The sequence below is a fragment of the Gossypium raimondii genome, chromosome 13 (genome assembly GCF_025698545.1).
Source record: "Gossypium raimondii isolate GPD5lz chromosome 13, ASM2569854v1, whole genome shotgun sequence".
NCBI lineage: Eukaryota > Viridiplantae > Streptophyta > Magnoliopsida > Malvales > Malvaceae > Gossypium > Gossypium raimondii.
The window spans coordinates 40,995,275-41,010,910 of NC_068577.1; the positions used below are offsets into that span (position 1 = coordinate 40,995,275).

At 35.5% G+C, this 15,636-nt stretch overlaps 1 protein-coding gene across 1 annotated transcript; it reads right to left on the minus strand.

Annotated features, from left to right (window-relative positions):
* Positions 1-13,543: 13,543 nt before the first annotated feature.
* LOC128036192 (uncharacterized) lies at positions 13,544-14,218 on the minus strand. Its single transcript, XM_052627102.1, has 3 exons — positions 14,196-14,218; positions 13,884-13,967; positions 13,544-13,790 (listed from the first exon to the last, which is right to left on the minus strand). Exons 1-3 carry the CDS (start codon positions 14,216-14,218, stop codon positions 13,544-13,546), a joined length of 354 nt encoding a protein of 117 aa, XP_052483062.1.
* Between the last annotated feature and the right edge of the window lie 1,418 nt (positions 14,219-15,636).

The window sequence follows — 15,636 nt, forward strand, 5'->3', positions numbered from 1 at the left end:
ATCCCACGCCTAGCTGTCTTGCACCCCACACAAAGTCGGTCAACCCTTCAGATGTATATATAATAAGGAGAAGATTAGACCAAGTTTTAAAACTTAATAAGCAAATGCACATGAAGATGAGGCCACGTAAACAAACAAATAAAGACGCATAGGAGTAGGAGCTAGCATAAAATGGGAACCAGACAAGAAGATCAGAATAATATATATAATGAAATATTATATCACTATCATTATTCCTTCGCAGAATTTCAATGTATGAAAACTTGAAGCCTGACTGTTATCCGGGAAATGCTCTTTTTGTTGCAAGTATAATTGAAAGAGAATTAGCAACTCGCCACATGCCTACACCATTAACAAATATAGTCAACTCTGTACAACCTACATATCGACCCTCCGATCCCTCATGATACAAAAGCATTACCACCATGCTTTAGTCCCTTCCCATAAATTTGTTCATGTTAGGTGTCGGTAAGTAATTCAAACGTGGGGTGAATAATTTCTACCAAGAAAAAACCCTTTAAATTTTCCAATAAATATATGCACCAATTAATTATAAACTTATTTTTTAAAAAAATTTAGGTCGATTTGAATATTCAAGACAACAAAGAATCAGGTAAGTGAGTTTTTTTTTAGTAACTCAAATTCTCTCAGAATGATACCTCACTCACTAATTGTGAGAGCTTGGGAATGTTTTTTTCAAACGAATTTGCATCTTAAAAGTTGGGTGTTTGTCAACTAATTACAAAGAAAGAGTACAAGAAAGTAGAAGAATTAATTACTGCTCAAGTCCACTTGAGTTGTTTTAAATTGTTGATACGACAGAATAAAGCTCCTGTTTATCTTCAGTAGTGAGTTTTACCTTAGTTTTGGTGCATTCTCACCATTGTCATCTCTTTAAAAGTAGTTCGATGTAGATAATTGGATCAACCAATCCAACTTACTAACTCAAAAATGAAAATTTATTTAAAATAACATGGAAATAAAATATTAATTAAATTAGTTAAAATTGTCTTTTAACTTGTATGATGTTGTGGTTAAAATTTTTACCGGACATTCGTTTTATATAAATTCAAACCATGTAACTCATCCCTATTCCGAATGTTATATAAAAAAAATTAAAACAATTAAAGTCAATGATCAAGTGTTATGAGTTGCGCAAGGGAGCTCGCAATCATGACACATTTGATTGGTCCATCTTGTTCGCGAGGGGCCATATGGCCCAACAGGATTGGCCCGTTGCTTGGAGAGATTGAAGGCTCATCTACAAAGCATGACAAATATGAGACATAATCTTCGAAGATATGCAATCTTAGGGGATTTGTAATCTTAGAAGATTTGATTCTGTAAATTTTATAGATTTAATTTTGTAGATAGTTTTTAATCTTGGCCATTGATATACTTTAATCTTTACCATTGAATTTGGGAAAGTTCAACTATAAATAGAGGTCTCTCCCCCTCATTGTAATCACTTCATTCTTGAGTAATAGAATTCTTTGAGAGCATTCATTCAAACTCTTGTGCTTTTGCTTTTCTGTGGCTTTTCTCTTCTTTCGAGTTCTTTTATTGAGTTGCTTCTTGTAACACCCCTGACTCGTCTCCGTCGTCGGATCAAAGTTACGGAGCATTATTGTACAAAACAGAATATTTAACATTGAAATAGAATCAACATACAATTTATATATTAACATTTGATAACATAATTATATTATAGCATAATTACTTTTTCGACCTAAAATCGAACCTAAGAGGCCTTAAAAAAAGTTTGGAAACAATCAGGGACTTATTCGAAACAAATCAAAAATTTCAGGCCAAACTTGAGAATTTTCAAAATAGGGGTCACACGGCTATGTGGCAAGGCCGTGTGGGCATTCGAACTATAGGATGCATACCCGTGTCCCAGCCCGTGTGTCAAACGTGTAACTCATTGACTTGGGTCACACAGCCGTGTCGCAAGATGTGTGCCAGACCATGTGAAACCTGCACCTAAATTAATATGACACACGGTCGCATGAGTTGACCGTGTGTGGCACACGGCTGTGTGACAACTCGTGTCCCAAGCCGTGTGCAATAAAAAATGCCCTTTAACAAACCATTTCAAATTCAATTACTTGCATACCAATGCACACCATATCTAACCTATTTCACATGGTTAAAAGTACATTCAAAGCATCAAAAACATGCCAAATTCTCATCAAACCTATGACTAACCAATATGTCATCAATAGACTCTCCAATTTACAATCCAAAACCATTCATGAACTAAATTACAATATCATATCTCAATCATATATAATGATTACCAAAAGACCATTTCTTTTCAAATTATACCATCAAAACTTACCACTTTAGATAGGTAAAATTAAAATGATCATATCCATAAAAGTTTAAACATATACAAGCCAAATCAAACTATATATATACTACTAGACATAAGAATAGCCAAAATACACCATGTGATCAAACTAGATAAGCATCTATTATATGCCAAAGCACATATATCATTTAATCACTTCAATGAGCCAAACACATATCAATCAACCATTTCTTTCCTAATTTCAAAAGACCATGCACAATTAGTAACAAAAGATATTAAAACATATCAAAGCTTGACACAACCTAAAGCATACCAATTTAACATACAACCCTATACATGTCATTTATAACCATAGGTTAAAACATTCAAAAACCATCAAAATGAATTGATAGATAGTGCGATCGTGCTTCGACAATGTTCCCAACCGATCAAGCTTTCCGATGACCTACAAAGAAATGAAATAACTAACATAAGCATCAAGCTTAGTAAGCTCGTATAAAATGAACTTAGTCTTACCAAACATACAAAATTTAAACCATTCAAACATGAATTAATTTATATGCCAATTGCACATCTTTCATTTTTATACCATTTCTATATACACACGTTTCAAAGGTTAGCAAATGAATCAATAATACATATAAATACAACCAATCTTGAAGTACGTAATAAGCTTTGCCTTCCAAATTCCATTCAACACTTAATTCACCATCATCAAATCCTATATCAATTCTTCACAACATTAATTTTGAATTTACAAATTATAACCATGTAACCTTTCATACATATATTCATTCCATTAATCCTTGATTGCCCGGTGTACCTAATGAAATAACATCGAATACTTAGAAAATACTCATATATCAATTTTACTCTCTAAACCCACCACAACCATAACTAATTAACATGTTTAAAGACTCATGAAACATATAATTACAACAATGCATTTATAATCATCACCAAACTATACTAGTCAAACAATATTCATCTCATATTCCTACTTGTGATACATATCTCACCTGAAACATGTTACCTAAATAGCGAACGATTAAAGGATGAGATATTGACTTTTTCATTGATATTATTTTCGACCTTTTCATTTATATCATTTTCAACCTTCTTCAATGGATCGTTTATACATCATCAACATGGATCAATCTATTATTGGCACTCGGTGCTCGATGGATAATCGGTAACAAAGTTTTGCGCCCAATGTTAATCGGATAAACCGACGAAGGTGTGCCCTGCACTAGTCGGATAAACCGACAATGTTTTGCGCCCAACGCTAGTTGGATAAATTGACAATATCAAATGTGTGCCAGCACTAGTCGGATAAATTGACAATGTTTTGCTCCCAGCGCTAGTTGGATAAACCGACAATATCAAATGTGTACCCAGTACTAATTGGATAAATCGACAATGATTTGCGCCCAGCACTAGTCGGATAAACTGACAAATACATATGTAATTACATCATTCCACAATTCTTGAATTCATAATTTAAATCATTTACATTAATCTTCTATATTAGATTTCTATAATCCACTCCATAACCATTTTCATATATATATGTATATATATATATATATATTTCCATAACATTACATTTAAAATATTAATCATTTGAATACATATAATCGACTATCAAATTAACTAATAATCAAACTAACTAAATAAATAAAGTTTGAGTTTAAGGACTACGAACTTACCTGAACTCATAAATGACTTTTAACATGAACTGACTACTATTTCGCTACTTTGGCTTTTCTGCAATTTGTGTTCGTTCGAGTTGTTTCTTGGTCTAGATAAATATTTTTATTCAATTAATCACATTCCAGCATTTAAAATAATTAATTCAAGCCTATAACCCTTATCTTTATGAATTTACTAAATTACCCCAATGTTTTGGCCTTTTTGCAATTTAGTCCTAAATCCTAAAATTCATGAATTATCCACATTTAATCAAAATATCACCTTGCCCAATTTTATACAATTTATAACCAACCCATATCCATTATCAATTCCCAATATTTACATGAAGTTTTACTATTTTAACAAATTAATTCTTAAACATTAAAATCATTAAAAATTACATAACAAAATAAGCATGTCTAACAATCAATCTTCCAGCAAAACCAATTAGCATCAAAGACATTCAAAATCATCAATGGTAAATTTCTAAATGTTTGACAATTTCATAAATTAATCCTCAATTTAGCTAAATATCAAAACAACCATCACAAATACATAAAATTCATGAAAAACAAGTTAAGAAATACTTACATGCAAAGAAAAATAGAAAACCAAAGCTCCTCCTTCCTACAATAGTGTTCGCCTAAGGAAATAAAAGAAAGAAGATGATGAATGCTTTTGGTTGTTTTATTTTATTACTTTAACTTTTGTTTAATTAATAAACATATATTAAATTATAAGTTTTTCTTTTCTTTTCAATCCCTACATCCACTAACCGGCCATAATTCATTATTATGTTCTAATTGCAACATAAAACCCCAAAATTAATTATCTAATTTATTTAGTTAAGATAAATCTATAATATGCAACTTTTATCTTTTACTTTAATTAAATAAACATATTTTAAATTTAAAATCAAAAGCCAACCGCACTGACCAAATAAATATGGCTTAATTGCCACATAAACTCTTGTAACTTTAATAATTTATCAAGTAAGACCTTTTAACTAATAAAACTCACTTTTGCAATATTTATGATTTAGTCATTTTTAATTAATTAACTATTTAAATGATAAAATTTCTTAACCAAACTATAATATGACCTTAATAACACTCCATAAGGCTCGATTTATAGAAACGAGGTCTTGATACCTCTTTTTCTAAAACCACTTGACTTTAGGATTTCGTTCAAATAGTATAAATTATCAAATAAATATATATTATAATACTATATTTGGTTCATAATTATTAAATAAATAATATTTACAAACCCACTCGAATTCTACGAGAATCTTCAATTTCGGGAGTTAGGCTAACTTAGGCGAATTTGAAATAAAGAAATTGCCTAAAGTTGCACGGATTGGGAGACTAATGATTTAGCCCCGCAACAGTTGGTATTCGAGCTAAGGTTTCAAATGCACCATTGATAGACGTCGAAAGATGTTGTTGAGCAAGTTGAGCCAATGGAGACCCATGGGAGGGCCAAAACAGCAAAGTCGATCGAGGGACATGTTGTCGACTTTGGAAGGGTGAGTGGTCACTCTTAAGGAGTCCATAGAGGACGTGAAAGAGACATTCGAGGAAGTCAAGGGAGGACACTGATACAGTGGAATCAATGAAGGAGCAAGTTACGAACTATGTGTTAGAGTCTCTCGGTTCCGTTGAGAACAAGTTGACGGGAAGGGATGATGCCCTCAAGGCTATGATGATGGCCTCGAAAGAGGAGATTGTAGAGCTCAAGGGTGAACTCACAATCTACAAGGCTGCTTTGGGTAATGAGGTGTTTTTTGTAGCACTTGAGCCCAATGTGGATGTTCCAAAGCCGAAAGAATTCAAGGGGACAAGGTCCGTGAGAGATGTGGACAACTTCTTGTGGGGAATGAAGCAATACTTTCGTACCAAAGGCATCATGGACGATGCTACTAAGGTAAATACTATTGCTATGTATTTCACTAACGTTGCTTTGTTATGGTGGCGTTGTAGGTCCACAGATGTAAGACGTGGTGAAACTGAAATTGGGACTTAGGAGGAGTTTCAAAAAGAGTTCAAAGCATAGTTTTACCTGGAGTATGCCAAGGACGAGGCTTGAGCAAAGTTACACCGACTTACGTAACAAGGCACAGTTAGGGAGTATGTGTCGAAGTTCAGTGAACTCATGCTTCAGATTTTTAATATAGGCGAGAAGGAGGCATTCTTTTCCTTCATGGATGGATTGAATCCATGAGCGAAGCAAAAGTTGCAACACCGAGGAGTTTAAAAGCTTATTAAAGCCATGACCATAGTAAAATCTTTAACCGAGCTTGGTCTAAAAAAAGACAAGCTTGAGTCTTCCAAGCCCAAATTCAAATCGAAGGGAAATGGTAGGGGAGAAAAAGATAAGCCAACAATGAATGACGATGGTAAGACTCAAAATTTTCAAAAATTTGAGTCCGAAAAGCCATGAGAAAAGAAGAAGATTAGACCTTTATCCTGCTTCTGTTGTGATGGTCCGCATATGGTAAAGGACTATCCGAAAAAGGCAGCACTTTCTACCATCGAGGGGGATGATGGGGTAGACAAGGAGACTAAGAATCTTAGCTCAATATTGGATGGTGTTGAAGACTAGTTAGGTGGAGGCTTGATGTTTGTAGACATCACTGTGGTTGGAAGAAGACTAAATACGCTTATTGATACAAGTGTGTCAAATTTGTTCTTGTCCAAAGAGACTGCTCGTGATCTTGGGCTCAAGATTGAAAAATAATCGGGTTGGATCAAGACGATCAATTCAAAAAGTGTTAAAATAAAATGTGTGGCAAAATGAGTGAAACTCTAACTTGGTGATTGGATCTATATGGACACCATTAAGGTAATACCACTCGATGACTTTGACTTTATGCTTAGACTGAGTTTTCTTGACCGGATTAATGCGGGTATTTTCCCTTTTAGCAATTACATAGTGATCTCGAATTCGAACTATCAATGTATGGTGTGAATGAAAAAGAAATGAGGTATGGAGGGAAAAACACTATCTGCAATCTAATTTGCTAAAGGAGTATGTATAGATGAATTCTCTTGTTTAACCACCTTGAAAGTTGAGGAAGTCATTAAACCTGTTGGTGAGATTCCGATGGAAGTGGGACAGTTACTACTGTTGGAAAAAATTTGATTTGAAAATGATTTTCTTGCACAGCGAAAAATTAAAATTTTGAAAATTGACTCGATTTGTGATATTTATAGCAATAAACCTTAGATCGTTCGAGCATGGGCTCAAACCAATTGAATCAAAACACATAGCTAGAAAAAAAACTATTTTCCTTCTGAGGTGAAAACAAAAATTCTCTCTTCTTTAATAGAAACTGGTAGAATTGTTATTCTGGAAAGATATATTTAATAGTTGAGAATAAATTCTTTCTATTTTTCGACAGATTAACAATATCTCAAAGTTGTGTTAATAGTTCTATCGGTGCCATCTATTTATAAGAAAAGAAGGTAGAAACCTTATTTAATTGTAGAAATTTATTTCAATTAGAAAAATAACTCCCTACTTAAAGTAGGAGTAGGGTGGATAGCATCACCTAGTATTCCTATTAGGGTTGCCGCCCCTTCATATTCTATAAAGAGATTTTGGGTATCTCTCACATCGGGTCCAATTATGAGTACTTCCCGAACTTTTCGACCCAGTACTTTGTAATTTGATCCAACCTGATTCTATTTTTCCATTTCCCAAAATAAACTTCAATATTTTCTATTAAATAATTTTCTCATCCCAATTTTATCCCTGGCAAAATTATAACGATTTTACCCTGATAAAATTTCTTAAAAATATATTTAATATTTCACAACTTAACTAGTTCATTATGATTGAATAGTTTATTTTCATTTTCAAAATTTAAAATAGCTCAAAAACATAAACTCATTCTCCCGATTATTTTTCACTAATTCATCTACATTTGCAAATGAATCATTTCTCATTTTCAATTCCATTTCTATTTTCATTTACATTTTGAGAAAATCACATTTGTACAAGCCCAAATATGCCCAGGCCCAAACCAACACTCAGGCCCAAACCAACAAACAAGACCCAAACCCTAAACCTGGCAACTAGCAGCCCAACACAGCAAAACTAAAAAATCAAAAGAAGAAAACCCTAGCCGCAACAAGCCTTCGCCTCCAGCAAGCGTCCAGTCGCCGTAGGATTCGAAGATCGGCCTCCCCACGCGCGCTGTTTCCTCCACGAACTCCTGCAATCGCTGACTCAAAGAATCCGGAGGAGAAAAACAAGCAAAGAAACAATATCATCGATTTATTTTCTTTTTTTTTCGGCCTATAAAAGGCCACTTTTAATATGTAAAAAGGGGGGAGGAGAGATAGACAAGAGAGAAATCAAAAGAAAAACAGAAAATACAAAGATTTTTTCTTAAGGTGAATCGGGTTCTTGCAGTTTTATTTTATTTTTTTCTTTTGCGTTTTTGTTTTTTTTAAGAAGTAACAAAGAAAAGAAGAAGGGAAGCTTACCTCTCTGGCCGGAAGTGTCGATCGGCGCCACCTCCGTCGCGATCGGAGCTGTGGCGCACGGTGGAACGGCGGCGCGGCGGCTTGGGTATAAAACCCTAGTAGAGAACAAAAAGGTGGGAGGGGTGCAGCATTTTTTTGTTTTAGAATAGGTTATGAAATTTTTAAAAGGAAAAATTGGGTTTTATTGAAACCTCAAAACGGCGCCGTTTCGTCCAAGCCCTGACCCGCGCAGTGACCCGACCCGAAGGGGAGGATCCGCGCGTTTGGCTTCAATGGGGAATTTGCGCAATTGGCCCCTCCCTCTTGCAACGCGTTTCAGTTAAATCTTATTTTTCTCTTTTTTAAATTGGGTCGCAGATTTTATTTTAGCTGCAATTCGATACCCCGCTGCGTGGCGTTTTGGGAGGGAAGGAATAATTTCCTTTTTAGTCCCCCATTGTTTCTCGCGCGTTCGAATTGATCCCTTTTTTAATATTATTCTAAATTCGCCCCATTTTTTCGTTTTTAATTCAATTTAACCCATTTTTTAGTTTTTATCACAATTACGCCATACTATTATTTTGTTTTGTTTATTTATTACTATAATATTGCATATTATTATTATTATTATTATTATTATTATTATTATTATTATTATTATTATTATTATTATGCCTACATACATGCGCATGCTCTCTGTATAATGTATATGCATGTTTCAATATATTTTCTAAGCTTTCCACGCATATATTACATATATACATACTCTTTTGTTTTTATTTTACTTTCCACTTTTTATATTTTATACTATATATATATATATACGCTTTTTAGCATGGGCACATTTTAAATATATTTATGTTCCCATTTTAAAATCATTATAAATTTTTATTATTTCACATATTCTATTATCTTTTGTATATTATACGTATATATATTTTCAAGTTTCACCAATACATGTATGCTTTTTTTATTTCTGTAAATATATACATATGCATGCTTTTATACTTTTATTTTATTTTTAATACATGTATTTCTATTTGTTTTTATTTGATGTATTTCATTCCTTCTTTTTGTTTGCAAATTTACTTGTATATTATACTTGTATATATATTGGCAATTGTTTATTCATATATGCTTGAAATTAGAATATTGGTTTCATGTTATACATTAACCCTTTTTAGCATATCTTTTCAAAAATGTATATTTTGGTTTTGTCAAAGTATTAAAATCATCATATTTTATAAATTTTCAAAATATTTGGTACTCATGATTCTCGAGAAAGATCGTATCCTAACTTACTGGATTGCGATTATTTTTCGATGAATTTAGAAAACCAAGTATTCATTTTGCATTAAATTCGCAAATTTTAAATAAAAACTTATTCTTGGGAGTTCAAGAATGTTGGGTCCTAACTTACTGGTCCTGATATTTTGACTCCTCGAGATAAGAATTTTCAAAAGCAGAAGGCAATATTCGGGTATTTTGAAGATTTAAAAACATTGTGCCCTAACTCACTGGTGTGGTGTTTTATTTCTTTGAAATAAGAATGTCTTATTATTTTGATGCATTCATGAGATAAAAAGTTTCCTTTTAAAATCTTTTCAAACTTTCGACACCTAGCCATTAGAGAATCAATTTGGTACCGATTTTGGGCGTTACGAGGGTGCTAATCCTTCCTCGTGCGTAACTGACTCCCGAACTCATTTTCTTAAATTTCGTAGACCAAAATCATTTTAAGGTGAGCTGATCACACCTTAATAAAGGATCGGTGGCGACTCCAATTTTTGTTTTTTAAGTCGACAACTAAAATTTTTGTTTTCAAAAAAGCGGTTTCGACAGCTTGGCGACTCCGCTGGGGACCTAAGAGAGTCGAGCCATGGATTGATTATGTTTTGTCTTTTTTGTCGAAAATCAAAAGTTTTTAAACTCTTGATTTCCTTTTGTGTTCATTGATTTTTATCATGATATGTATGCATGATTGGACCAAGTCGATTACCTTGTATTTGCATTTTGCATTACATGGTCCGTTTTACCCCTTTAAGTGGAAGCGAGAAACTAGTCCTTCGTGAGGTTTTCACCTCTGTGCAGGGTAGTGGACCGCTTCCGGGATACATCCGTACCTATGTTTTCGTGAGATTTTCATCTCTGTGCAGCCATAGGGAAATGTATCCCCCTGAACTGAACTCTATTCATATGAGCCTATAATGGGTGAGGATCGAGGAATCTGCTGGTTCGGGTATCCTTACTCTAGAAACTAACCCTCATATAGTAAACCTTAGGAACTTGCCCTAGGTAGAGCTATACCAAACTCTAGAGGAGTCCTGAATAGGTGCTTTTATTATTTCCTGTGTACATTAAATTATGATTTTATGCATGATACTAACTTGTGTGTTTTGTTTTGGCTGCATGACATTTTTGACTGCATGGCATTTCATCATAGAAAAGAGGTGTTTGATTCACGTTTGGTTGTTAATAGAGAACTTGCCACGGAAAACGGGTTTCTTGATAAGGTGGAAGATAATACGGTTATTCGAGTATAGTCTAAGAAAACGTGACACGAAAAGCCTAACAAGAGGAGTATACGAATTTGCTGCATGACCTGAGGATTCAAATTGTCAAAGGTCCCAATCTTTTAAAGAAGCTAATGAACGTGAGTGAGTAAGGAGTTACGATCTAGATCAAACAAACAAGGAGGTCAAATTCGCGAAATGCATCTTAATATCCGAATGGTCGATGTCTTTGCTTAGAGTATGAGGGCGAGGCCGTATATATATATCCGCTTTCTGTAAAGAGATTTGTTTTCTAGAGAAGTTTTCTAGTAAAGAATTGAACCAGAATCAACGTCTCTTTTTTGCATTCATTCCATGCATTTGCATTTCATTACATCATATGCATTAGACTTCTTTAAATTACCATAATTAATTAAAATCACTGCTCAGTTAACCTGGAAACCAACCAACCAACCAAACACCGATACGGCACTCGAGCAAAGACAAAAGATATGGATCAAATATTGGAAAAGCTCGAGCAGTATCAGAATGAGGTACAAGACCGACTTCAGCTACATGTGCAGGAGCAGTTGGATAAGATACAATAGGATATGTCAGAGAAGATGCAGGAATCCCAAAATACTATGATGGCAAAGCTAACCAAACTGTTGACTGGAGGAGGTGATAAGGAAAAGGGTCTCATGGCTGATGTCGAAGAGGGTAATGAGGATGAACCACTCTATCCTCCAGGCTTTACTCCTCCACATGTGCGAACTCATGTTGAATATCACAAATCGGGTCAATTTTCAAAATTATAATTTTTTACTATGCAAGAAATCCATTTTAAAACTAATTTTTTTCCAGCAATTGGTATTAGAGCCAGGTTGCGTTATATTTATAATGTAAATTGATACAAAAATTCCCTTTCTTCTTCATGTATGATGATATTTGATAAGATATGACATTCTTGTAATTTTTTGATAGAAAAGACCTGAGGGTCAACCTCAATTTATTTTATCACTTAAAATAATATCATGGATTTCCAAAGGATAATCAACATTAAAATCCTTGGTATAATTATTAATAGTGGCCCAATTACACAGATAGTCTGCTGCTTTATTGCAACAGTGTGGGGCCCAAACAAAACTAAAACTAAAACTAAAACTCGGATCCAGTAATTTGAGAATTTCTCGAATTCGGTGGCCTATAGTTGAAAAGTCAGCTTTCGGCCTGTTTAGTGGATTCACCAAGCTGACACAATCAGCTTCAAACTCCGGCTTTAGCCAATTTTTTGTCCGAGCAAATCTTATACTCTCTTCCAGCGCATGCAGCTCAGCCCATTCGGCTTGTACATTCTTCTCCAAAACACTTGCCTGCCCGCCAAGAGCAAAGCCGTCATGATCTCTTGCTACAAGTCCAAAGCTCATCTTCCTTCCATTCGTAGTGGCGTCGAAATTTATTTTAATCACCCTCCTTCCAGGCTTCTTCCAGACTTCTCCATAACCAGCTTTGGGAGCATTAGTTTCTCCAGAAGGTTGAATATGCGAAAATCCTGGCTTAATGCAGCAGCTTTTTCCCATGTCACTTTGGCCTCATCCTCCACATCACGAAAAACTCTATTATTCTGGTTATTCCAGATATTTCAAAGCACCATGATGAAATCAGAAAACGGCTTCTTGTCCAGCATACGAGTCACATCTTCAATCCAGTCGACACACCGACAGTAGCTACCCTCGAGCAGATTATTATTGAGACTCCCATAAGCCAACACCGCTCGTGCCCTTGAACAGTTTTTCATCGTATGGAGAATGGTCTCTTTTTCAGTTCCGCATCTCAGGCAAGTGTTGTTGACCTCCCTCCGAATGCTAGAAATCTTCTCGTACGTAGGAAGAATGTCATGCCCCAGGCACTAGCAAAAAATTCTGATTTTTGGAAGAGTTTGCAATTTCCACGTAAACCTCCAGAAAATCCGATGAGGGCCAAACCCCACATGCTTCAGGGTCAGCCAAGAGTAGGCGGACTTGGTGGAATAAGAGCCAAGGGGATTGTAGAACCAGATAAGATATTCATTAGGGCCATTATAAAGAATGGGGATTTTTCATATTTGGTCCCCCACGTGCTCTCCATAGATCTCTTTTATCCTTCTCTAGCTCCAGCCATCCTTCTTATTATTCAATAGATCGCTCACTTTATTCTCTTTGACCTCCCTATTGTTGAAACCAACCGAAACACCCGAAAGCCCTTCAAAACCACAATTGTCGTCCCAAATATCGATCTTGGTTCCTCTACCCACATTCTAACCGAAACCCTCCTACAGAATACTAGCAACTTTAGCAATGCTTTGCCATGTGAACGAGGGATTGTCAATTTTCTTAGGGTGGAGAACATCACCTTTCGGGAAATATTTAGTGCTCAGAACTTTAAAGCATAACATGTCTTTACAACTAATTAGTTACCACACTTGCCTGCCTACCAAAACCACATTAAAATGCCTTAAATCCCTGAAGCCAATGCCTCCCACACCTTTAGGGAAACACATACAGTCCCAAGATAACATATGTAATCTTCTATTATTATCTTTCCCCCCACCACACACGACAAATCATGAACTGAAGCTTCTCTAGGACGCCATTAGGGACAAAGAAAACTGAGAAAGCATATGTAGGAATTGACTGAAGGATCGACTTTATGAAAATTTTCTTCCCACCGTTTGACAAAAGTCTCTTTGACCAGTTGTTGATCCTATTAGCAGCACGATCTAATATGCTTTTGAAGGTAGCTGACTTCTTCTTACCAATCAGGATGGGCAGATTAAGATATCTGTCAAAGTTGGTCACCATATTCATCTTAAACAGGCTACTTAAAATTGCGCATTATAATACTGGAGTGTTTGGACTGAACTAAACCATTGACTTTTCCAAGTTGACGCTTTGGCCAGACATCCTCTCAAAAGTTTCCAAAATCTTTGTAAACGCCTCCACTTCACTTTGTTTGTTCCTGACAAACAAAAGAGCATCGTCATAAAAAAAAGAGGTGATTAATTCTTAGGCCATCCTTACTAGCTCGGATGCCTTTAATTTTGTTAATCTCTTGAGCATAAATCAGCATATGGGACAAGCATCCATACAGAAAAGAAACAAATAAGGGGATAATGGGTCCCGCTGTCGGAGACCCCTTCCCGAGATAATAATGTCGGACAGAATTGTATTACATTTAACTCTATACCGAACAGTGCAAACACAATCCATAATTTTATGAACCCATTCATTAGAAAAATCTATTTTTATTAGCACTTTTCCAAGAAAACTCCACTCCTCTCAGTCATAAGCTTTGCTCATATCGAGCTTGACCACACAACCCTTTTTCGAACCATTTTTGGAACTACGAAGATAGTGCATGAGCTCATGGGCTACTAAGACATTGTCGTGGATCATCTGGTTAGGAACGAGCCGGTTAGCAAGAGTCTTTGAAACAATCTTGTAGATCACCCTGCAAAGACTAATTGGACAGAAGTTAGCCATTTCACACGGATTCTTAATCTTAGGGATCAAAACAATCAATGTTTCATTAATGCACTCGGCACTCTTATTACCCTGAAGTATATCATGACACAAACTTAGAACATTTTCACCCACTGTAGGCCAGTGTTCCTTGAAAAAGCTCCTCGAAAGCCCATCAATCCCCAGAGCCTTACGAGGATCCATCTGTTTGAAAGCCATCAAGATTTTCTCGTCAGTAAACTCTTCGTTCAGCCTCATGTTCATGTTCTCATTAATGCATTTTGGAACAATCTGTAACTCACTTTCATCATCCGAATTTATAGAGGTCTTGAAAAGATCATTAAAATAATTCCATGCAATGTGGCAGATCTCCTTTTTGTCTTCATGCCAGTTACCATGCATATCTTTAAGTCTCTCTATACTGTTCTTTTTTCTACGACCCGGCACCCACACGTGAAAGTAGCAGGTGTTCCTATCCCCTTCTTTCAACCACTGGGACCGCGCCCTAAGCGCCTAATATTTTTCCTCCACATCATATAAATGGCCTAGCTTACACCGAGCATTCTTAAGGAGACTCGTTGATCTCTCACTTGTAGGACCATCCATAAGTCTGCTAATCTCCTTTTTTAGCCCTTTTATATTATTCTTCATCCTTCTATAACACTGGTATTGCCACGGGCCCAGCTTATCCCAGATCAGCTCCATCTTCTCCAACAGATTACCCTCCTCATTAGACCAAATACTAGTAATGATATCTCTAGCCTCCTGCCCTTTCACCCAATAAATATCATATCTAAACCAAGCCCTAGGATCATTACTCTTTTCCTTAGGCTTGCTCCCGTTCATGTCTATTAAGATGGCCTCATAGTCAGACTTTGATTGGCGCACAATATGTGAAGTAAGGAACAAAATCTTTTCCATTTTAACATCAGAGATAATATATCTGTCTAACCTCTCTTTAACAAGCCTATTACCCTCTCTGTTGTTAGTCTACGTGCACCAACCATTGCAAGTTTTAACATCAGTCAGATTTAACTCCTCCAGAATATTGCAAAACTCATCTATCGAGATCTTAAGTTTTCTACGACCTCCTTCCTTCTCAGAGTTATTCAAGATGGTGTTAAAGTCGACCCCAATATCCATCATTCATTTATCGTACTCTTCAC